Genomic DNA, 23,947 nt, shown 5'->3' with positions numbered 1-23,947 from the left:
TCACAAAATGGGGTGAATCAAAGTCCTGACATAAACATTCAAACTTCATTTTGAGCAACAACAACAACAAAAAAAACAGTGGGTCCAAATAACCAATAAAGCATTTAATGAACAACCAGACAAATGTGGCCTTTGCAGTGTGAGTCATTTTACAGCAAAGATAATACACATTGTTTTGTATTGCTGGAACTTGACACAAACATTACTGATTGCCTGGTAATCCTATATTCCTTTATGTACTGTAGATTATTAAAGAAACTCTAAGAATTTGTCGGGACTACCAGTAAAACAAACACTGATCTTAGACACGACATTAAACCCTTTTGGCATTAGAGCTAATGTGTAATTTAGCTGCAGACTGTTTTTTTTTTCATGGATTATTTTATGCATAAGGGATTATCCTTCTGTAGAAAAGTATTGCATGTTCAATGGGATATATTTCCAAAAATAGCAAAACACGTCAGATTAAAGATAATAATAATGTTTTTGTTTTTTTTACATTTGAGTTGAAGATTAATTGTAGGACCCTTATAGATTACATTACATTACATTACAGTCATTTAGCAGACGCTTTAATCCAAAGCGATTTACAGTAAGTGTATTCAACATTGCTCATTTGCTTATTTATAATACTTATTTTGATCTTGTGTTTTTTTATTTTTATTTTATTTACTATGTCTCTTGTTTGCACTATCCTCTTTGCTGCTGTAATCCTGTAAATTTCCCCGCTGCGGGACTAATAAAGGATTATCTTATTTTATCTTATCTTATCTCTTATTCAAGAGAACTACTAGTCACCAGAAGTCATAAGTGCATCTCCTTTCTTAAACAAGCATCTAAGAGCATAAACCAGAGCAAAAGTACAGAAACAAACTAATACGAATACAATAAGTGCAACAAACTAATACGAATACAATAAGTGCAACAAACTAATACGAATACAATAAGTGCAACAGACTAATACGAATACAATAAGTGCAACAAACTAATATGAATACAATAAGTGCAACAAACTAATACGAATACAATAAGTGCAACAAACTAATACGAATACAATAAGTGCAACAAACTAATATGAATACAATAAGTGCAACAGACTAATACGAATACAATAAGTGCAACAAACTAATATGAATACAATAAGTGCAAGACTAATACGAATACAATAAGTGCAACAGACTAATACGAATACAATAAGTGCAACAAACTAATACGAATACAATAAGTGCAACAGACTAATACGAATACAATAAGTGCAACAAACTAATATGAATACAATAAGTGCAACAACTAATATGAATACAAATAAGTGCAACAACTAATATGAATACAATAAGTGCAACAGACTAATATGAATACAATAAGTGCAACAGACTAATATGAATACAATAAGTGCAACAGACTAATACGAATACAATAAGGGCAACAGACTAATATGAATACAATAAGTGCAACAAACTAATATGAATACAATAAGTGCAACAGACTAATATGAATACAATAAGTGCAACAGACTAATATGAATACAATAAGTGCAACAGACTAATATGAATACAATAAGGGCAACAGACTAATATGAATACAATAAGTAATATGAATACAATAAGTGCAACAAACTAATATGAATACAATAAGGGCAACAGACTAATATGAATACAATAAGTGCAACAAACTAATATGAATACAATAAGTGCAACAAACTAATATGAATACAATAAGTGCAACAGACTAATATGAATACAATAAGTGCAACAAACTAATATGAATACAATAAGTGCAACAAACTAATATGAATACAATAAGTGCAACAAACTAATATGAATACAATAAGGGCAACAAACTAATATGAATACAATAAGGGCAACAGACTAATATGAATACAATAAGGGCAACAGACTAATATGAATACAATAAGGGCAACAGACTAATATGAATACAATAAGGGCAACAGACTAATATGAATACAATAAGTGCTAAGTGGAAGGCTCAGGGTAGTACTTCTTGAAGAGATGAGTTTTCAGCCTGCCCCTTTCTGTTTTTTTTGACAACATTACATAACTTTATACCCCAAATTTCTGATCCAAAAATCCACTCTTGAGTGAACACAACACCATTGCACAGTCACCTGCTGCCCCCTAGTGTTCGAGATGGCCCCACCCACCGGATGTGACGTCAGTGTTCGACCTTCCCTGTAGTTCGAGTCACGTCTGACTGATGATATCTCGGAGGCTGCACGGTGAACTTCTTTCTGACTGGAGAGTAACATGCAGAGGCTTATCGTTTGACTGCTGTCGCCATAAAGGTAACCGCCCCTTGTCTCTGAAATAAAACGCATCTATTTGCTCATCAAACTGTGCCATTCATTCATGAGGTTAGCTTCTAGCTCAGGATGCTAACGAGGAAGCTAAGGGAGTGCGGACGTGACACATGTGACAGTGTGTGTGTGTGTGTGTGTGTGTGTGTGTGTGTGTGTGTGTGTGTGTGCATTGCCCTCCAGGTCGTCCTGCTCACAGTGTGTGTGTGTGTGTGTGTGTGTGTGTGTGTGTGTGTGTGTGTGTGTGTGTGTGTGTGTGTGTGTGTGTGTGTGTGTGTACATTGCCCTCCAGGTCGTCCTGCTCACAGTGTGTGTGTGTGTGTGTGTGTGTGTGTGTGTGTGTGTGTGTGTGTGTGTGTGTGTGTGTGTGTGTATTGCCCTCCAGGTCGTCCTGCTCACAGTGTGTGTGTGTGTGTGTGTGTGTGTGTGTGTGTGTGTGTGTGTGTGTGTGTGTGTGTGTATGTGTGCATTGCCCTCCAGGTCGTCCTGCTCACAGTGTGTGTGTGTGTATTGTGTATCTCCTCAGGGTACTGCCAGAGCAAACCAAGGGAACAATGGTGAAGTATTTCTGCTGCACAGGGTTGCTCAAAAGCACTTTGTGCTTTCTGGCAACGGTATCCCAACCCTTATAGGTGAGTGATAGTCCAAACACAATGATATATATACAGTACCAAGTCAAAAGTTTGACCTCATTCAACTACTTTGAAGAATCTAAAATATAAAACATATTCTTGGTTTGTTGAGCTTTTGTTTGTTTACAAGTTTGTATTGCTTTCAATGTTAAATGTTAAGGCAGAGTTGTGTCACACTTTGAATAACCTAGTTATCCCAACCCTTATGTGATATCTAGAGTGATAGTCCAAACATCAATGATATACACAGGTACCAAGTCAAAAGTTTGGACACACCTTCTCATTCAACTACTTTGAAGAATCTAAAATATAAAACATATTCTTGGTTTGTTGAGCATTTGTTTGTTTACCACATAATTCCATATGTGTTCCTTCATAGTTTGGATGTCTTCAATATTAATCTACAATGTAGAAAAAAATTAAAATAAAAGATAAAGAAAAACCATTGAATGAGAAGGTGTGTCCAAACTTTTGACTGGTACTGTATACTTTAACTCAACTACATTTAATATAGTATTTGTTTACTTCACTGCATAGATGTGCATGCTATACTAGTTGATTATTCTAAGGTTCAAGACTTTACATAGATAACATGCTTTTTCAACAATATTTCATACCATATGCATTTTCTTTTTGTATTCGTTATAGTATTGTGATTTTTTTTTAATATTATAGAGGTGGAGGCTTCAAATAAGCCCAGTGGGCTTTCTGCCTCTTCCTGCACTGTAATATAATTTATCAATGTTATTTGTTATGTTTCAATTGTGCAAATAAACTAAATTAAACTAAACTAAAAACATATGATAGGATTAAAATATACAGTACCAGTGAAAAGTTTGGACACACCTTCTCATTCAACTACTTTGAAGAATCTAAAATATAAAACATATTCTGGTTTGTTGAGCATTTGTTTGTTTACCACATAATTCCATATGTGTTCCTTCATAGTTTGGATGTCTTCAATATTAATCTACAATGTAGAAAAAAATAAAAATAAAGAAAAACCATTGAATGAGAAGGATGTGTCCAAACTTCTGACTGCTACTGTACCTCTGGATCTTGCTTCAACTTCTTTTATCCGAATAGCACTTAATACTTCAACCATTCAACTTCCTTTTAGGTGCTGCTTCCTCAGGATTTTATGTATTAAATATATGCTTAGCTGATCAAATATGACCCACCAGTTAGTAATACTAGTCCCATGATGTGATGAAACATTGTTCTCTCACCTCATTTTACTATTTGATACTTGAAGTACATATTGATGCTTGTACTTTTGTAGTAGAAATATTAAAATAGTCGAGCACTTATATAGTTTGATGGAGCTACTTTTATTAGCCACTGAGGTGGCCTAGACTGTTTCCCCAGACAGCAGTGAAGTGCTTCACATCATAGCTGAAACATTAAGTCCAGTAATAGATCGATAGGCAAACAATTGAATTAGGGTTTCCCCAGACAGCAGTGAAGTGCTTCACATCATAGCTGAAACATTAAGTCCAGTAATAGATCGATAGGCAAACAATTGAATAAATTACTTATTGTTCGGCTATTGTTGTGATATGATTGTTAGATAGATGTATAGTAGTAAATTACATATTTTTAGGTTTTTAACTGCTGATACCTTTTGGGGTTTGGACTGTTGGTTGGACAACATAATACAATTGAAGAGGTCCTTTTGAGCTTTAGGAAAGTTTAATGTGAATTTCTTTCAGTTTTGTGAAATTATATATACTTAACAATGTATTTTAATTTAGGAAACTGATTTGACAGACATATTTATAAACCCTACACAGAGGTTTTGTATCATCCTGATTTCTGTACTTCTCCCTCACAGTAACCATGTTTTGACTGAGGACATCATTTACCGAGAGGTTACACCAACCAACTGCCTCAAATCCAGACGACTGTTGACCAAAACGAACCGAGCGCCCCGCTGGATGGAGCGGTACCTTCCAAAAAACATGGCCAGATCGGCGTACATCGTTGAGGACTCTATTGTGGACCCTCAGAAAAGGACCATGACCACGCTCACATGGAACATCAGCCACGCTCGCTTCATGGTACCACAATGTTTGATTCCATCTGTGTTGCACTCAGCATTGCACAAAGTAATAACACAAACACATTTTGCTTTTTTAATTCTGTCACAGTCTGTGGAAGAGCGGTGCGAGTACCAAATAAATCCTGACAATGGCAGCTGGACAGGGATAAAAAGAGAAGCTTGGATCTCTTCCAACATCTACGGGCTCTCTAGAGCTATTCAGGTCAGTAAAGTAAAGTGGTGCGCCACGCTACGTAACCGCTCAGGGAAGGTGGTGTCTATCCATCATTCTGTAATCGGTAACATAATACACAGTGTTAAGATGCAATGTCCGAGCAGTTGAAACCGTCTGCCAAGACCTTGTTTCCTGAATGATTCATGACGGAATCAGAGTGTTGTTGTTTTTTTTTACTGTTCTCAGGCTCTGGGAAGGTCTGTTAACACAAATGTGATGATACGAGTTATAGTCTGTTGACACATTATTCTTTGTGCAAGTGGGATTTTATTGTCTTGGCTGATTTTGTGACTTCTCTTTCCAGGAATTTGGTCTTGCAAGGTTCAAGACCAGTGTTACAAAGACCATGAAAGGCTTTGAATATGTGCTGGCCAAAATGCAAGGTAAATTGTCAAAATTTTTAACATCAGTAGTTAGTGCATTGCATTAATTGCTACAAAGAACCATCGTTTATTTAATTAGCAACGCTTGTGCTGTGTTGCTATTTAGGCTGTTATGTTCTGGTTAGCAGATGGGAATTACAAGATGGGAAAATGGTTGGTGGGGGAGAAAGGAAAAACTGAATGCTGCTCATTGAGAAAACATACCAGTCAAATCCCAAAACTGCCAATTTGGATAAAGCTTAACTTGCTTAACAGCTTCCTAAAGGGGGTTTAACAAGAGAAGGTTGGAAACCTCTTAAAGTACAAAATATGCAAGACCACTTTAAATTTCATGGAACCTTTTATTATAAAGTCAAGATATTTAGTTCGGTTGTACTGGGGCTGTACTTTTGAAATTGGTTGCTCATTTAGAAACTGAAAGTAAAGTAAAGCTAAGCACTTCCTTAAACTGTTAAATTTTATTTTCTTTAACGAGGTAGTTTCTAAAATTGTAAAATATGTAGCAAATTTCCAACCCAAACAAAGTAAATGTATTGAATACATAAGCAAAATGTGTTTGTTTTCTATTTTAATTGTGTGGACCTCCACCTGTTTCTTCTCAAAGCACTGGTGATGTGTTGTTAGTAAAATCGCTGTCACTGACACACAGAGAGATGCTGATAGTCAGTGCAAATTATATGAATTATTTAAATGTTATACAAGTGTGTTGTTTATTACACAATTCACAATCATCAATTGACAGCATAAGTTCTCTAGAACTACTTAAGTATACAAATATTTCTACCAATATTATAATCAATATGTTATGACTTTTTGTAGGTGAAACTCCATCAAGAACCTTAGCAGAAACTGCTACGGAGCGAGCAAGAGAGACGGCGCTGGCAGCTAAGGAGAAAGCCAAAGACCTCGCCTCACAGGCCCAGAAGAAACAATATGTGTGATGAGCTGCATAGATCATCGGTTCTTTAGCCACTGATAATAGGACCGATTTATCTTTAACCCCACCTCTCTTTGCTAAATTTAGCTTTTGGGTAAGAAAAATCCTGTCATGTGTAGACGCCTCTGTGAGGAATCCATGTACTGAAATGGTGGTCGGACCATAAAAGGACTGAGCTGGGTTCAAGCGGCTGTACCAGCCTCCTGGAATATATTCTTCCTTTTCATTAGTTGTAACGATAAAGCACGGTATTTACATTGACGTACCGTTTACATTTGCTTATCAACAGTATTGGAAAAAAAACAGACATAAGTGAGAGAGTGTGAGTTAAAGGTACTGGAAGGAGCAGTGTGGCCCCGCTGTCGTGTACCTACGATATATGTTTATTGTTAATAACTATAGGATATTATATTAAAAGCTCACAGCCGATGTTTTTTTCATTTTGTAGTAACCATTTAACATGCTACATCGCTAACATGGAAACTAACATACTGTCTATTATCAGGTTTACAATTCTGTTCTCCTTCCTTTAAGGGTCATTGTAAATTATATTGACAATAATAAAAAATAGGGAAATACTGTGATACTTTCTGAGAAGGTTATCGTTCCGGGAAAATCTCATGCCGTTACAACCCTACATTTGATACCATATCATCTCAGCATTAAAAATAGATAAGGATCTTAAAGGAATGGTTGAATATGGCTCTGGGTGCCATAAAGTAATCATAGCACTTAGCCAACCTTGATACTGTTGCTCAGACCTTTGTTCAACCTTTGTGCCCATCAACGCTGTTTACTTTTTACTCTTTTCCTTTCACTATTCCTTCATGTCATTTCATAATGGTTTTGCATTATCAACAGCTTGTTCTTCAGAGGCTAAGATCATCATACTATGAAATATCTGATTAATGCAAATTCATGTGTTTTTATTTACCAAATTTGTATGTTTTGTCACAATCATGTTGTCTTTTAGTTAAGTTCACCGAAATCAAACCTTAATCCTCCTACCAAGACTGATTGCTTCAAGTTGAAGTGCATTGACTGAAGAAGGGTCCGTACTGTTGGCAGTAAGGACCCCCTCAGTGTCTTTACCTGAATTTAAAATGTGTGTGCAAAGGCAAAAATGATACCTTGTATTGTACATTCATCTTAGGTCTGATGACACAACCCATGATTAAATATGCTCTTACTGCATTGATTAAATATATTGTCAATAAATGGACATTTAATTTGTAACAATCATGCTGTGATGTCTTTTTAAAGTAAGTTGTATCTCTGTATAGTTAAATCAGTGTCTCACAACCTGCGGTTGCTAGGTGATTAACAGGATGGGACGGTAAAAAAAAAAAAGATTCTTGAATACCAAAGTATGTTCAATTTTTAGACTTCCTATGTTTTTCAAATAGAAAATGGAAAAATCCATTTCAAACGGAAAAATAAATGAAACTAGTGAAAAGGGGTCGAATGCAGCCATTACTTCATCCTATGAGCTCACAAGCAAAAAGAGTTTAATCATTGTAAATCAATAGGTCCAGTAATATAATTGGAAACGGCACATAAATATGCAAAATATTTATTCAATAAAAAAGCTTACGCCAGTACAAAAATGCTACATTATATTACTGGGCGGAGAGACAGATGAATGCATACATACTGTTAAAAAGGTAATAAGGCATATTGCATACAAAAGTGAAGGGGAAAAGCACCTTCAGTTATTAAATATATAGCAATGAATATGATACATACTTGTAATACAGCATAAATTGCATAATTACTACAAGTTGACATAACCTGTCAGACCGTGGTGCATGCATAATTGACGTGAGAAATACACGAGCAATGAAGTGAACAGTTGTTAAAATGCACACCTCTAAGAAGAATACCAGTTAATGTCATTGTACTCTCTCCATATGCAACAAAATTCTTGCACTTGATCACAGACTGAATTGTGTACAAATATGCTAAATGAATATTTGCCACAGTTAGCTCAATTGCCAGATATAAATGTGCAAACATGACCAGTTTTTTTTATGTTCAGTTTTCATTTTGATATACCCACAATCTTTTTGAAACAAAAACAAGTGCAATGTGTGGTGGTTTTGTGCAACAGAAGAAAAAGACGTGACTGCATTAACTTACATAATAGGACAATGATAGCACAAATTGATGTTTAAGTGCATGCTACACATGGCATTGCTGAAATATGAACTTAGTGCTAAAGAAAAGCTGTATGGGATACCAAACAAAATCTTATTTAAGGTAGAATTCAGAATAGACATACATAATGTAGTCAAGAATAAGTTAAGAGGTTTGAATAAAAAGCCCTTATTTGGATTTTAAGAAAGCCCTTCAAGATAAATGAGTAGAACTGTTTGAGTTGTTACAGACACCTCGTGGCTGAGGGACGAAATCGCCATTAATGGTTGATGACAGAAAATATATACGTGTAATGTTACATCCTTCCCAGCCCAGTGATTTTAACTGCTATTCAGTGCAAATGAACACAGCTCATTCATGACATTATTGTTCTGCTTGTTGTCTGACATATTTTGAAAAGGGAATATCAAAAGTTACTCCTGTAAAAAAATAATAATAAAGTGTTCAATTGTACAGTAACATCCTCTGTTTCCTTATCGTCCTTCGTCGGCTTGTTTTTGGAATGTTTTTCTCCTCTTCCTGTCCGCCTGGTGACGTGACATGACTAAACTGGTTTTTCTGCTGTCATAGCCAGGCTTTGTCCATGCTGGAGTAACAGTGGTCTGCACCGGTGTGCGTAATGCTCAGTCCATCAGAGTCCAGACAGTCGAACACGATGCTCTCCACGTCGACCTCCACATCCTCTGTAAGGTGACCAACCAAAGATCAAATCCATTAGTGGGAGGAGACTTCACTCGTCTCATTGAACGTACAAACTACTGCTGGGTCACATGATTGCAATCAACATCATGATATAAACAAAGATAACATTTTCTCATAATGATATTTCTCACATGGAAAATGTAGGAGGTAAAAAAAAAAAAAAAAAATTGATGATGAATGTTCAATGCATTACAACAGAGGGATACAACTCCTCAGAAGTGTGAAATGAAACTATCTCTATTAAATAATTAATCCGGAAAACGGATGACGACAGAAAAATATAAATCATATCTCCTTAAAGTAATTCCCCTGAAGGTTGATAAACTGGAATTTTGAATGATTCCCAAGCTAAACAAATCAGAGGTTGTACTTACCAAAACATAACCTATAATCACACTTTAAGCTATAAAAGCGCAGCTAGGAATTACTGTGCCTGTGCCTAGGTCAGACCCCTCTTGTTTCTGATGATAGACGTACCTCTGTCGGAGTCCGACCTCTCAGACGACATGGTCGACCCCTGGCTGTCGTTCCTCATCCTCTCCGTGCCTCTCTGCAGCTGCTCCAGCCGAACCCGCAGCTCCCTCTGCTGCCAGCGCAGGCGTCCCTTCAGCTGCTCCGCACGCTCGTCCTGCTCCTTCAGTTTCTGGAAACGAGAACGCAGAGAGACGGACAAGTGAGCAGAGGACTAAACAGACAAGGCGGCGGGATAAAGCATTTCGAGACCACCGAGTGCTGTGAGCAAATGCACACCAACCGGACACTTAACTCTCCCAACATTGCGCTCTTAACTAGGACTTATATCAGTGCCACGATGTTGTGTCTACCTTAATGTGAAGTTGGGCTCGTCTCAGCAGGTTGAGCGTGGTGTTCCTCATCGAGTCAGATGACAGAGGGACTTGCTTCTTGAGCTGCTCCAGGCAGTCCCTCAGCTGAGCTCGTCTACAAAGCACAACAAGCAACAACAGATACTGTTTATCTATGTAAATGGTGTATATGGTTAATGCTTCCTCTTCCTCTAACTGTTGCCACCATAAAAACGTCTAAAAAATTGGATATTATGTATCATCTATTTTGACAAAATATGAATTACCTGTTTTTTTCCAGCTCGTTGTGAACAGACCTGAATTAAGAGAAAGAGACAGCTTGTTTAGTTACGTTCATTAAGATCACAGCTGAAAGTCGCACTACCCAACCACACCCTCTTGTCAGTTGTATGTGACGCAATGTACTCACCTATTGCCACCAGCAGATATCTTTTTGCTCTTCTGTTTACTCTTCTTGTCAGAGTGATCTGGACTGAGAGGCATGAGGGAAGCGTATCCATGTTCTGCCTCTGTTCAGGGGCAAAAACACATCATAGCTGTGTAAGTTGTTTGAAATTCAAGGGCAGCATTGTTAAATATAAAGTTTTCACCAAAGTGAACCCTGGTGCTGCAAATTATCTTTACTGCTTTATATATATATATATATATATATATATATATATAATAGTTCGTCCTAAACTGCAAGATGAGGGGGACAAAGGCGAAAGACTGCTGTCATCAGCATCATCAGCTGGACGTTTTGTTTTTGGCGCCATCACACACACCACCTATTCATTATTATACAACTAATCTGCAGCCCCACAAGCGGAAATACACAATAAAATGTCTGCACTGTGTGAATACTCAATGCAACTTGCTGTGTTTAGTGTTTTTCCGTCTCACTTTCATTCCCCAGCAATGAGCGCCTCTCGGATTCATTTTCAAATTGGAGCAGATTGGCGCCTTCGAGTACAATGATGAGCCCGATATGTAGGTCAAAGATCGCTTAAAGTAACATGCAAGCCGCACTAATGGTGCTTTCTCCACCAAATTCATTGCATTGTGCATATGCATTGTTTTTTTGCATTCATAGTTGCAGCACTTTCATTGTGCATTTTGTTGTTTTAACAATAAACCCAACTTCCTCCCCCTTTTTTTAGACTGACAGTTGTCATAAAACACCTACCTCGATCTCTTCTCTCCAGAAACTCAGCAGCCCGAAGGAGCACCTGGATGTTGCAGCCGGTCCCATCCATAGTTTGTGTTTGTTGGAATAAAACAACAGCGGGTAAACAACCTACTGCGGCGTGAGCGTCAGCAGCCTGAAGTCGGTGAAGCTCTCGCTGCTCTACGTCCCCAACACTGCGCTGCTGCGAGGCTGCGTTCACGTGTTGCACGTAAAGTCGGATATTTGAACTAAAATCACAATTGTACGTTTTTTTTGTATATGATTACTAAAAAGAACCATCTAAAGTATTGTACTCTGTTGGTTTACTTTTGTAAAGTACTCATTGGGTTGACATAAACAATTTTTTTTTAACTATGAGGATTTTTTTAAACGTAAGACAATTAAGAATTGGTCTTTATGGTGACTTTAGGCTCCGATTTTGATATTTCCTGAAGGTATTGAAGGCATCACCAGACAACATAAAACGTCATCGCCTCTCCTTGCACAGCGCCTTCACACATTTATGGTTAACAACAATATTGAAATGCTCTCATGCATATTATTGCCCCTATAATACCCAAATCCAAAACCCTACAAGCTACTTAGTATTGTTACATATATGTGCTGTTGTTACACGTCTGAAAAAACAAACATATTTACTTTAAATACATCCCCAACTCACTTTATTTCATGTTTATTTATCAAAAATAGAATCTGCACTTATTGCATATGCATACTTCTTTACCTATATTGGTTGTTAATATTACAAAACACTGAAACGGAGTGTTTATATGTCTTTTTCACGCTGAAGAGAGCAGCAGCAGAGGGCTGCCCTCACTAAAGATGGCGGCCTGCTCTCCGCCCCGCGAGTGAAGCCGCTCTGCCAGCAGTGTGTTTGACCTCTGACCCCCCGAGTGTGCCAGTCCTCCGCCATATTGACTGTTGTCTTGACTGGAGGAGATAGAGAACATTTTCGAGGTCCGAGAAGAAACGAAAGTGTGCTCTGCATAAACCATCGAAACTGGTGCAAACTTGAGCTAAAGCGTGTGTTTTTCTTTTTAAACAAACACCGTCATGGCGAGGAAGAAGAGCAAGCAGCAGAAGGAGCTGGCGACCGCCCCGAAGAGCCCCGTCCCTCCCGGCGATGCAGCTGACGGCGGCGGCGGAGATGCTGGTGTGGATCGGCTGGCTGCTACCAGGGCGAACCAGGTAGGTTAGCTAGTAGCCGCTGAGCTAGCTAGCTAGCACCTCTCTGCTAACCCCGAGCATCCTCCAGGCAGCGTGGCTAGCAGCCCGCCTCCTCTGCCCGGGGGACAGGTGACATTGTGCCTTTTTTTTTTACAAGCCCCCATCCGCCCTGCTAACCTTAGCCAGAGGGCTAGCCGGGGCTACCACCTCCAGCTAGCGTGCTCCTACACTTTGAGCCCATCCACAGGAACCAAGCCAGCACCAGCGAGCTAAACAGCTGCTAGCTAGCCAGTTAGCTGAGGAGATAATGGGGCTAGCTGTCTCATGGGTTGTTTATTCTGCTCTGTTACACGGTTAAACTTGTGTTTTTTTGACAGGAGCTCAGGTCAAAAGTTTTACTGCGTGCAGTCACCAGCAGCCACTGATGTGTAGCTAATGTTAAATAAGTTGAGGGTAAACAGTAACCTTTAGGCTGGACCACTGTCACATCAGCAACCAGCTAACCTTACATCTGACCTCTGACCTCTACAGCTTGTCTGACTGCTGCTTGGACTCAGTATATACATTTTATACCACATGTGTGTGCAGCCAGGTCTCATGACTATGTACAGTACCAGTCAAAAGTTTGGACACACCTTCTCATTCAGTGGTTTTTCTTTATTGTTATTTGTTTCTACATTGTAGATTAATATTGAAGACATCCAAACTATGAAGGAACACATATGGAATTATGTGGTAAACAAACAAATGCTCAACAAACCAGAATATGTTTTATATTTTAGATTCTTCAAAGTAGTTGAATGAGAAGCTGCGTCCAAACTTTTGACTGCTACTGTATTACAATGTTAAATGTTAAGGCAGTGTCGTTCTTTTGCACACTTTGAATAACCTAGTTAGTTAACACAAGATATCACTTTATCATACAATTGTGTGATATCTGGAGAATACTGGGAAACATCCATCTATCTATAACACGTACAGTACCAGTCAAAAGTTTGGACACACCTTCTCATTCAACTACTTTGAAGAATCTAAAATATAAAACATATTCTGGTTTGTTGAGCATTTGTTTGTTTACCACATAATTCCATATGTGTTCCTTCATAGTTTGGATGTCTTCAATACTAATCTACAATGTAGAAAAAAATGAAAATAAAGAAAAACCATTGAATGAGAAGGTGTGTCCAAACTTTTGACTGGTACTGTAACTATTTTAGAGAGGTAACTGGAGGACGTTTCATGTCACAAATTGGCTGTGTGATTAACCCCATATGTTGAGTAGGCATCGTCAAATATTGTGGAGTTTATTCTGACGTTTTAGACCTTTTTTTGGTAGTGTTTAACTAGTAGTCACATGCTATTGCTTGAACTCTTTACCCTCTCTCTCTCTCCACCTAGCCTATGCACACCTGCTGCCTCCTGTGCCACAGAGAATTTAAGGACTGGGGAGCAGGCTCAGTGAACGGACTCCCTGGTGGCCATGGGACCAAGCTGGCTGATGCTGTGCCTGCACTCTCCCAGGCCTTATTGCGGGAGGCGCCGGGCGTAAGCTTGCTGATGCAGTGCCCTCGCTGTCTCAGTCTCTGCTGGGAGAGGTGCCTCTGTGGATATGTCAGAGCTGCTGCAAAAGTGTGGAAGAGGAGGAGAGGCGGAGCACCCAGGAGCAACCCACGCCGGTAAATAAAAGGGGACTGATTTGGGTCAAGTGTCTGGATCTTTTTCACAACTTCTTTTTCACTACTTTTTGGTTAAACTGTGTTGGTCTCTTACGACTTAGGTACCCTCATCTTTATTCATCATAAGAGAGGCATTGTATTTGCACAGGCTTACTCACTAAATACATCTGTCTAAAAGTGATGTTGGATTTAATAAGTTTAAACATGTAGTCTACCTTTTACCTCTTCAGAAGTAACTTCTTTTGTATTTGTGTCTCTGTGGCATACGTTTCAGCAGCAGCTGTGAACTTTGCTGTCTTGGTTGGTTTTTACATAAATACTTTACATGAAATGCAAATTTTGAAGACTTCTCTATCATCACACTTAAGGCTGATCTGCAGATGAACAACATGTTCAAGAGGTTTTGTTGGTATTTTGCTCAAATTTGCAGATGTTCCAAACAGCAAAAACAAAACGGAACAGATTGAGGGATTGTTTAACCTGAGTGATTTTTATTTTATTTTATTTCAATATTTGTTTTTTGTTCACAAGTATTTTGCTAACTCCCTTCAATGTATTACAAGCTAATATTGGTAGTTCCTTGTGCCAAATGTAAGCCTATGTAGACAGACCTGTGATTAACCATTTGTTGTTGTTTTTTTAATTCAGGTACCATTGTCACACTCTTCCTCCTGTAAATCCCAGAGCTGTGGGAACGGTTACCCAGAGCAAAGTACTGTGGATTGGGACCCGAGTTCCTTCCTGTCAGCCCACAAACTGTCAGGTCTCTGGAACTCTGCCCACACCAACGGAGGGGAACACTGCAACCACAACACTTCTTCACACTCACAACAAGGTCTGTCTTCACAGCTCAAGAAAACATTAAATGTTAGTGACAGTAATTGCTGTAAACGACACAAAATTCAGTTTTGGGGAAATGGACGCAAGGTTGGTTAGAATCAGAGCTCTATGGATGGCTTGTTTGCTTACTTACTTAGCAATAAATGTGTGATACAATTTTGGCATCTCTGTCCAGGAGTTAGTGTATTATGTCTTAGAAGAACAAAGAGGCATCATGCAGACGCTGACAATGCTCTACTTGCCGAGGTCCTTAGAGAAAAATAGACTTTCAAATGAAGATGATTTAACTAAATCACAGAATATGAATAAGACTAAAATAGCAAGAAGTAACCACTGTGGATTTTGTACAAAAGCATTGGACATTTTTTTCCCCCCTTTTTAATGAATTTAATCCTGTTTGGGTCAAAATGGAAGTGTTTGCAAGATGTGCTGTAATTAGAGTCAAATATCAGCGTCAATGGAAAGGTTACAGCAAAGCAGATGCAATTGTCTGTCTAAAATTGTATCATTATTCTGGCAAAATTTTCACGTACTACATTCAGTTAATTCTATCTAATCAATTCTGCCAAAGTCTTCAGGGCTACAAAAACTGCAGATCTAAGTATTGATTGCATGCCTGAACTTGCAGCTTCCCGATATTATGAAATCTCAAAAATTGACCCTTAGAAACCCTCTTTCATAGGTGTGGTGAAAATATGCACATGCATTTTGATTTTGTTTTCTTGAAATACTCTATACTTTAATGCAAAAAAATGCTTAAATAGAATGATGAAATTGGGTTGCTATCATTGATTTTCCAGGAAGGATTGTGAGAAAAATGTGGAAAATCAAAAATGTAGGTTTCATTAAGACGTTTTAATTTTTTCAACCTATAGTAAGACTTGCAGTTTACATATTTATCACATTGTCATTTGACATTAAGTGGTTTAATAGGGCTCTATTACAAAGCAGCGCTGGTGCACGCCCTGGCAGTAACATTTTCTCGTCATAACAGAAATACCTGAGAGATGTGCCGTGACATGAGAACTTAATGTGAAAATGAAACGTGTCCTGGACCTAAGAAAGGCAGTTGTTTATAAATGGGAAGCATGGCATGTCAGACAGCTGTGATCTTTGCTTTTATCTGTTCTCTTCCTGTTTCTTGGCTCCAATCAAACCACTTTGTACCTGGTTCATATCTCTGGCTGTATTTCCTGTTTAGCAAATACTCGAATGGATCATGTTGACAAATTGCATTTAAAGGAGAGTAAGTAAAAGTAGACACACAAGATGGCGTTTGTGCTCAGTGAGTGCAGCTGTGGCCTTCCTGCATGACCAAATTTACATTTGAAATGGTATGTTTTGCTTTAATCACATTTGTTGATGTTTTACTGGTGACCAATTATGTTTTTCAACTTGAATATTATCCAACAAATAATTTGGCTTAAGTTGGATGGAAACTGAGCTAACCTAATGTACTTTGAAAACATACCATCGCAAATGTTTAACCCGGTATAAATAGTATGTTAATAATTCAAATATCTTCGTACTACTTTTTGTTAGCACTAAGGGGTTTTAACCTTCAGGGCTAAACATTTCTTTCAATGATTGTTTCTTTCTTAAAACAGTGACAAAATTATCACAATTGAACATAAAAACATGTCTAAACTTGCCTCGAAAAAGCAGGGGGTTTGTTTTGAAGAAAAACAAAATGACCAAAATCATTGCTCAAGGCTCTCAAACTCTCTGAGATTTATGATGAATCTGTGATATGGTCAGATTTTTACTGTCAATAATATGTCAAGCATCCAAATGGTAATTACTTGGTGTAGTTCTGTTCTTCAACTAAGTTGTTAGTGTTGTTAAAGTTTGTGGAAGGCTTGGCTCGAACCAAAGGAGTATTTGGCTTCATTGTACAAGTTGTTATATTGTCTTAAAACCTCTTCAGCAACATTTCAAATTCATTGAACATTTTTCATCTCCAGGTATAACAGCAGGATCAGCCTGTCATGAGAAAAGAGGACTTCATGAAGCGCCTGGGAAATCTGCTAAAACGTCGGGGGCTAAAGTCTGTCCCTACAGTCACCCGTCATCCCAAAACTCCAGTGGATCTTCTGCTGGGAACCCCCTGTCTACCTCAGCAGACCTTTGTAAGACCACTCCCAAGCACTTCAAGACCATGTGCCGTCGACCAACGCCTCCAGGTAATATTTCCTGTGACTCTTAAGGTTTCAAAAGCATTTCATGAAGTCAGAACCGATGATATAATCGACTTATCAACTGAATGTTTAAAATCTAATATTGAATCTGCAGTGTTTAGGTGTGGGAATATGTCAGAAGATAAGATCTAAAATGTTGAATTAAAAAAAATATATCCGACAATCTCAGTACTTATGTACTTAAATTCTTTTTCAGCTATTTACATTTTCTGATTTTCATGTATTATTTTGGACAGAGTTTGCTTTTTAGATGGAAAAACTTTTTTCTTACGAAGCAAAATTTGCAAGCCAGTGCTTGTATGTTAAATTGAATTTAACTTCAAGGTTAACAGGAGAAGTAGACACATTTATTGTACATTTTAGTAGGGATGCGGCGATCAAACATTTTCAGTCCTGATACTGATTCCTGGGCTTTGGGTATCGGCCGATATAGAGTACTAATCTGATACACGTGTTTTTTAAATTAATAACTAGCCTTGCTCTGTGGAAGTGACTGGGATCATTCTTGTGGTGGCCATTCACGTCACACATCAGGGTACGGCAATCCAGAGCGGTACAAACCTGCCATGACGTTAGACGAACAACCCTGTGGCAAATTGTAACATTTTGTAGGAATGCAGCCTAAGGCAACATCAGGTTTGCCTTAAACACTGACTTGACTTTCCTAATTTGTTTAAACAAAATGTAACCAGTGGAAACTGTTGCTATCCATCAATCCATTGTCCGAACAGCTAATCCTAGTCAGGGTCGCGGGGAGCTGGTCCCAGCTGACAGTGGGTGAAGGCAGTGTACACCCTGGACAGGTCTCCAGACTATCGCAGACACGCTCACATTCACACCTACGTGCGATTCAGTGTCCTCAGTTAACCTAAGCCACCCGAGAGCAGACAGCCCCAACAGTTACCATACACAAGTTTAGTAAAAAAAATCTTCAGAACTAACTGACAATGAATATTCAAGTCTAAATCTCCTAAATTAAGCACCAAATTGGTCAAAACTTAAACAGGGTCTTGAATTCTGCATAAAATAAGAAGATAAGGAAAAACATTCATTCACAATTAAGTAACAAACTAGTGAAAACAAACTTCATAAATACTAAACACAACTCCCTCAGCTATGCGGTCTACCAGCATGCTGCTGATGCACAACGCAGTACATGTAATCAGATGTAAACAAAGAAGTGAAGTAAATCGATTCACCGATACCCGATCCAGCTATGATATGATACGGTATGGGTATGGGATCGTTGCATTCCCGCATATAAAAGAAAAAAGTGGCCATTGCATTAATGGCAATTGGCCTACTCATTTCAGCTAGTGTCTGTATAAAGACTTATTCAGGTAATAAGACTGTGCAGAGCAGAACACAAACTGAAGCACTATGTATAAAGATGTGCTATAACTCCTTATTTTCATGTTTTCCATTATCCAGGTGAAGCCTTTCACCCAAGTGACCACCATCAACACACGGATCTGTCGGTTCCCCCCAACAGTCCCACCGGCCTGTCTTCCCAGCATTCCTCCCTCCTGCCCCCAAAGCTGAACTCTGGGCAGCACGGCCACGTAACGTCCTCGTCTGGCACTGGTGTGGCAGCCCACGCTCCCTTCTCCCCTCTGGTACCAAACCTCCACGGCCCCACAGCCAAACTAAACTCACCCAGTCCAGACAGCCCAACATCTGTCCATAAGCCCAGCCCGTGCAAAAACTCCCACATTCCTGCCGTGAACACACAACACAGCAAACTGGGTACGTCTATTATGGGCTGTAACCACCCTTGTAATGGACACAGTGCGGGGACAGTGGCCCCTTCGAATGTGGGCCATCTGACAGCTGGGGCCTGCAGGTTAGTATGACGATCTCAAAATTGCTTTGCTGTAGGATGGAATTGCTTCTGTAGCTGTATTGATTTGGAATACTAATGGTGTCTGAGGGTCATTGTCAATTTTTTTTGTTTTTATAGGGACCAAGCATGTAAGGGGCACAAAATGACTAACGGGGCGTTGTGCCACCCTTCGTCTGAGCTGGAGGAGGGGGAGGATGAAGACAGCAGCTCTGAGAGGAGCTCCTGTGCCTCCTCTTCCACCAACCAGAAGGACGGGAAGTACTGCGACTGCTGCTACTGCGAGTTCTTTGGACACAACGCGGTACTTTGAAACTTATTGTTGCTCTCCTCTTTTTAAATAGTACTTAAAAGTTCCCTTTGCTATTAGATACTTGTTAAAGATATATAAAGAGCTAACATGAAAATATTCTGTTTATATATTATTATCTGGTCACAGCCTCCAGCTGCACCAACCAGCCGTAACTATGCTGAGATCCGAGAGAAGCTCCGCTCACGCCTGACCCGGCGTAAAGAGGAGCTGCCTCAGCGTCAAGACTCAGAACTGACAGTGGCTGGTGCCATCGACAACCGGGACGTAGACGAGCTGCTGGACTTCATAAACAGTTCTGAGCCCAAACCCGTCAACAGTGCCAAGGCTGCCAAAAGGGCCCGACACAAACAAAAGAAGAAGGTGCGTTAGCTTTAGAAACAATGTGTTTGAATGAGTTGCTGGGTTGTTTTCATTTTAATTTGGGTATCGTATTAAACATTTTTTATTCCATTAGCCATACAATACTCGAACGACCAAGAGTTTATTCAATATGTTACTTAAAAATATGTACATGTATTTTTCAAAACCCTTTTTTCATTTATCAAAAGAAGCCATAGTAATAGCAACAAAGAACTTTAAAACTTTGTAAAATTGCCAATATTTAGATTTAGAAACTCATAATCCCTTCAATTTCAGTCCAATCAGCTGTAGGACACATTTGGACTCATACCTACATATACAGCCCTCCTCCCGGAGTCCGCCATGTTTCTACAGTAGCTCAGAACAGACAAACCAAACACTGGCTTTAGAGAGAGCTGTTCACGTTTTGTTATGTTAGCTGAAGGTCACAGTAGTAGTTCTCAGAAGCACTTGCGAAACTGCAATAACAAGTTATTAAACAAATTTAAACAAATAATAATGCTGGGGAACATGAATGCATCCTTTCCTGTTAGTCTCTCATGCTTAGGTAGTTAGATAAGATAAGATAAGATAATCCTTTATTAGTCCCGCAGCGGGGAAATTTGCAGGCTTACAGCAGCAAAGAGTAAAGTGCACACAAGAGACATAGTAGAAGAAAGACAAGATAAAAAAAAAAATGAAAATAAAAAAAAACCCAAGTATTATAAATAAGCAATAAGAAACAGTAGAAAAACAACAATAACTGAAATATAATATTTACAGACAGAAAAAAACTATTTTAACTATTATTGCACAGTGTAATGTATTGCACAGGTTTTTATTGTCATGTTTTTATTGTCATGTGTCATGTGGTCTGCTGGGAGCAGTTGAATCTTCTTAGGAAATGTTGGGCTCCACTACTAATATTTGACTGTTCTACTAATGATACCCACTATATGTGTGTATACCTGTTCACACTCTCTCGAACCTGTACCATTTCTGTTTCAGGAAAAAGCTCAGCAGGGCATAGGTGCTGCAGGCAGTGACCCCCACTCCAATCCATGCGAGCCTGCCGACGACGACGAGCCCATCCCTGATGGTTCAGAAGCCAGTCGGTTGCTTGATTGGCCTCAGCTGGAGCTTGAGCGTGTCAACAGTTTCCTCACCAGTCGGCTCGAAGAGATTAAGAACACCATCAAAGACTCAATCCGGGCCTCATTCAGCATGTACGACCTCAATCTGGATGTTAATGACTTCCCAAAGAAGGCGGCCACGTTGGAGGGCAACCATTTACTGTCGCATCTCAATGGTTCCTCTGACCTGCAGCAGATAGACCTTGACTTGGCCCCTCTTTCACTGGGAACCTTTAAGAGCCATCTGGACCTGGTTAACGGATGGGAGGACACAACCACAGTCTCCTCCCCTAACACCGCCACCACCACTTCCACGGCATCAGGGGTCACTGCTGGAACCAAGGACATCCAACGGTTGCACACTACCCCCAGTCTCTCAAAGCTCATAAGGGTTCGGTCCCCAGAAAGATGCACTTCCACTGGATCTGACAGTTTGCCACAGGTGCCAGCTCAAGCTACGGCTAAATCGAATGAGGATGCCCCTGATCCCAAGAACACAACAGTTGGGAACGCTGGTGCAAAGTCAAAGAAGAATAAAAAGCAGCAGCAAAGACAGGAGCAATTTGTGTCAGAGCAAAACTCCAACAATCCAACCAAAGCTGCCTCCGGGAATGACACGCAGAGAAGCAATGAGTGTAAAGAAACGGCTTCTAACGGCTCAAAAGCTGGGAACAAACAGCCCCATCATTCTGCAGACAACCAGAGAAATGGGCCCAAGAGGGCCGAGGAGGGCAGATTGTCTAAACATGTGGCAAATGGTGGCCTCTCGAATGCACAAAGAGGGAAAGGTGACACAGAAACACGAGGAGGTCGGTCTGAGCAGGATTTGGAAAGCAAAGCTCACCCCACCATTCCAGCAAATGGGCAGCAACAGCAGCAAGCCAAGGGGAAAAATAAGAAGAACAAGAACAAGGGTGAAAAATCCAGCAGTGCTATTGGTACAATAAATAATCTTTGACACCATGTACAAAATGTCAATTGTTTCTTATTTTGTTAAGTGTAACTAATGTTCAATCTTCATTGTTATTCCCCAGATGATGTATTTCTCCCTAAAGATGTCGATCCGACAGAATTGGATGAGATTGATCGGGAAGTGGAATACTTCAAAAGGTAGGCTTAACATGGCAGTGTATCAGGGTACTTTTTAAAACCCCTTTGAGCTAAACTGTTGTATTGATTACCATTGAAGCATCACTAAAATAGGACATTCCTCCTCCTCTGTTTTGTCTGTCTCTGTTCCCTCTAGGTTTTGCCTTGATTCTGCAAAACAAACCCGCCAGAAGGTAGCAGTAAATTGGTCCAACTTCAGCCTCAAAAAGGTTCCTTCCAATGCAGCTCAATAACTTGGATGAGTGCCAGAAAAAAACTTCACACCACAAACTCTTTCAGTAGAGCCCCATTTGGCCCGAGGCCTTCTCTCATTCCCTGTTTTCTTCTCTTCCTTACTAAGCCAAGGGACCCTGGTTCAAAATCATATTTTCCATTCGGAGGACTGAAACATAACTTGTGGCTGACAAGCCAGGGATCATCCTCAAGGCCAACTGTACCCTTTGCTATTATTGCAATGTTCACTAAATGAGAGATGCAAAAATGGAAAAAAGTCTGTTGAATCCACTGCATCCATGTGCTTACGTATGTAGTATGTAAACAATTACCTTACATGAAATAAATGTTTTTATCACAAATCTGAGACATTTTAACGTTGTTAAACTTCTGAATTCCAATCAGTTCAATTTGGTGCTCATCATACATAACATTCTGTATCGCTAGTTTCAAGCTCATTACACCAGTCACAGTAGACACTAGAGACCATTTGTCTTATACTGTACGACTGTAAGACAACATTTTGACTTAATAGGGACAACGGTGGCAACAAATGCATCTATTTTACTCAAAAACAGACTGCAGTGCATTCGGTGGTCTCCCAATATTTAATTATGATCATCAAACATTTTAGTAATTAGTTGTCCAAAATGAAATTATATACAATTGGTTACCCACCTGCTACACCTTTTTATATGAATTTTCTTTCTTCTTTTTTTTGAAAACAACATGAATGTTTGACAGTTCAGTACACCAACAACGCTAATAGACAATTTCAATTTGCTGTCTCACGGGATGCATCTTAGAAAATATAATTCCCATTAGGTACCAATGCAAAAAAACGTCCACACGCATGAGGTGTTGAACAAAAACGTCTAAATACTGTCCCCCCAGTCCTGCATTGGGCGAAGTTAAATGTGTCTGTTGCTTCATTGTCAATCCTCCCTTGGTGTCATTCTTGAACAATTAGATATTTTTTATAGTGATATCCAATATACACTATGCCATCTGTAAAACAAGGTCATTTCTCAATCTTAACTGTTATATTAACCTTTATATCCCAGCAGTGACAGGTACACCGGTGTGCAATGTTCATTTTAACGATGGAACCATCACACATTGTTTGGCACAGTTAATTTCAATGCTTGTACATATTGAGTGATTATTTAGGGCCCTTTTGAGCCTTTTCATGCGTTACTCGGGGTTGTGTGTGTGTGAGATATATTTTCAACCATACTATTTTCCCTGTACTGTGACCTTGGTGGCACCCTGTAAATCAGCCAGCCTATCTGAGTCCAAGTCTTGATAATCTTTTGAGGAAAATGATCACTGAAGACTTGATACCTTTGGGACAAGGGCCTTGGGATTTACCCCAGTAACCATGTTTTTAGCTGATGGCTTTCATTGAGGTGGATCATTTCTTTCCTGAACCTGTGCTGAGATTTTGTTTTCATATAACATCTCTGATGCTTTCCAGGTTATATTCAATTAGAGAAGATTATCTTAATGTGTCGAATGTAGATTTATACTATATCAATAATAGCCAAGTGTATGTTGGCTTGTTTCTTTTTTTTTTTTTAATTCACTTTTTATACTGTGAAAAATCTTTCGTTCCGAAAGATTAAAAACAATACAGTTTTGACAAAAATAAAGTGTGGTGTTTGCTTTCTAAGATTTATCTTTTGGTTTAAGTTTTCCAGACAGAATCGCTTAGAAATGTTTGGA

The 23,947-nt window shown here is 39.2% G+C and overlaps 3 protein-coding genes across 3 annotated transcripts; 2 read left to right on the top strand and 1 right to left on the bottom strand.

The window, feature by feature from the left end:
- Window positions 1-2,153: 2,153 nt before the first annotated feature.
- On the top strand, window positions 2,154-7,774 carry prelid1a (PRELI domain containing 1a). Its single transcript, XM_054597816.1, is given in 7 exon segments — window positions 2,154-2,302; window positions 2,841-2,909; window positions 2,911-2,946; window positions 4,781-5,006; window positions 5,097-5,210; window positions 5,527-5,605; window positions 6,425-7,774. Coding segments are annotated over 6 exon segments (618 nt in total). The 5' UTR covers window positions 2,154-2,302; window positions 2,841-2,868; the 3' UTR covers window positions 6,547-7,774.
- Window positions 7,775-8,140: 366 nt separating this feature from the next.
- Window positions 8,141-11,600, bottom strand: mxd3 (MAX dimerization protein 3). The gene is made up of 6 exons (XM_054597844.1): window positions 11,391-11,600; window positions 10,635-10,734; window positions 10,492-10,521; window positions 10,226-10,340; window positions 9,879-10,044; window positions 8,141-9,382 (listed from the first exon to the last, which is right to left on the bottom strand). Exons 1-6 carry the CDS (start codon window positions 11,458-11,460, stop codon window positions 9,264-9,266), a joined length of 600 nt encoding a protein of 199 aa, XP_054453819.1. The 5' UTR covers window positions 11,461-11,600; the 3' UTR covers window positions 8,141-9,263.
- Window positions 11,601-11,953: 353 nt separating this feature from the next.
- On the top strand, window positions 11,954-23,826 carry fam193b (family with sequence similarity 193 member B). Its single transcript, XM_054598064.1, is given in 11 exon segments — window positions 11,954-12,581; window positions 13,959-14,103; window positions 14,106-14,236; window positions 14,885-15,071; window positions 17,041-17,259; window positions 18,706-19,117; window positions 19,235-19,418; window positions 19,554-19,787; window positions 20,775-21,837; window positions 21,934-22,009; window positions 22,146-23,826. Coding segments are annotated over 11 exon segments (2,883 nt in total). The 5' UTR covers window positions 11,954-12,446; the 3' UTR covers window positions 22,243-23,826.
- The last annotated feature ends 121 nt before the right edge of the window (window positions 23,827-23,947 follow it).

This window comes from Anoplopoma fimbria, chromosome 4 (genome assembly GCF_027596085.1).
Source record: "Anoplopoma fimbria isolate UVic2021 breed Golden Eagle Sablefish chromosome 4, Afim_UVic_2022, whole genome shotgun sequence".
NCBI classification, from domain to species: Eukaryota; Metazoa; Chordata; class Actinopteri; order Perciformes; family Anoplopomatidae; genus Anoplopoma; species Anoplopoma fimbria.
This window is presented reverse-complemented; position numbering and strand designations above follow the sequence as displayed.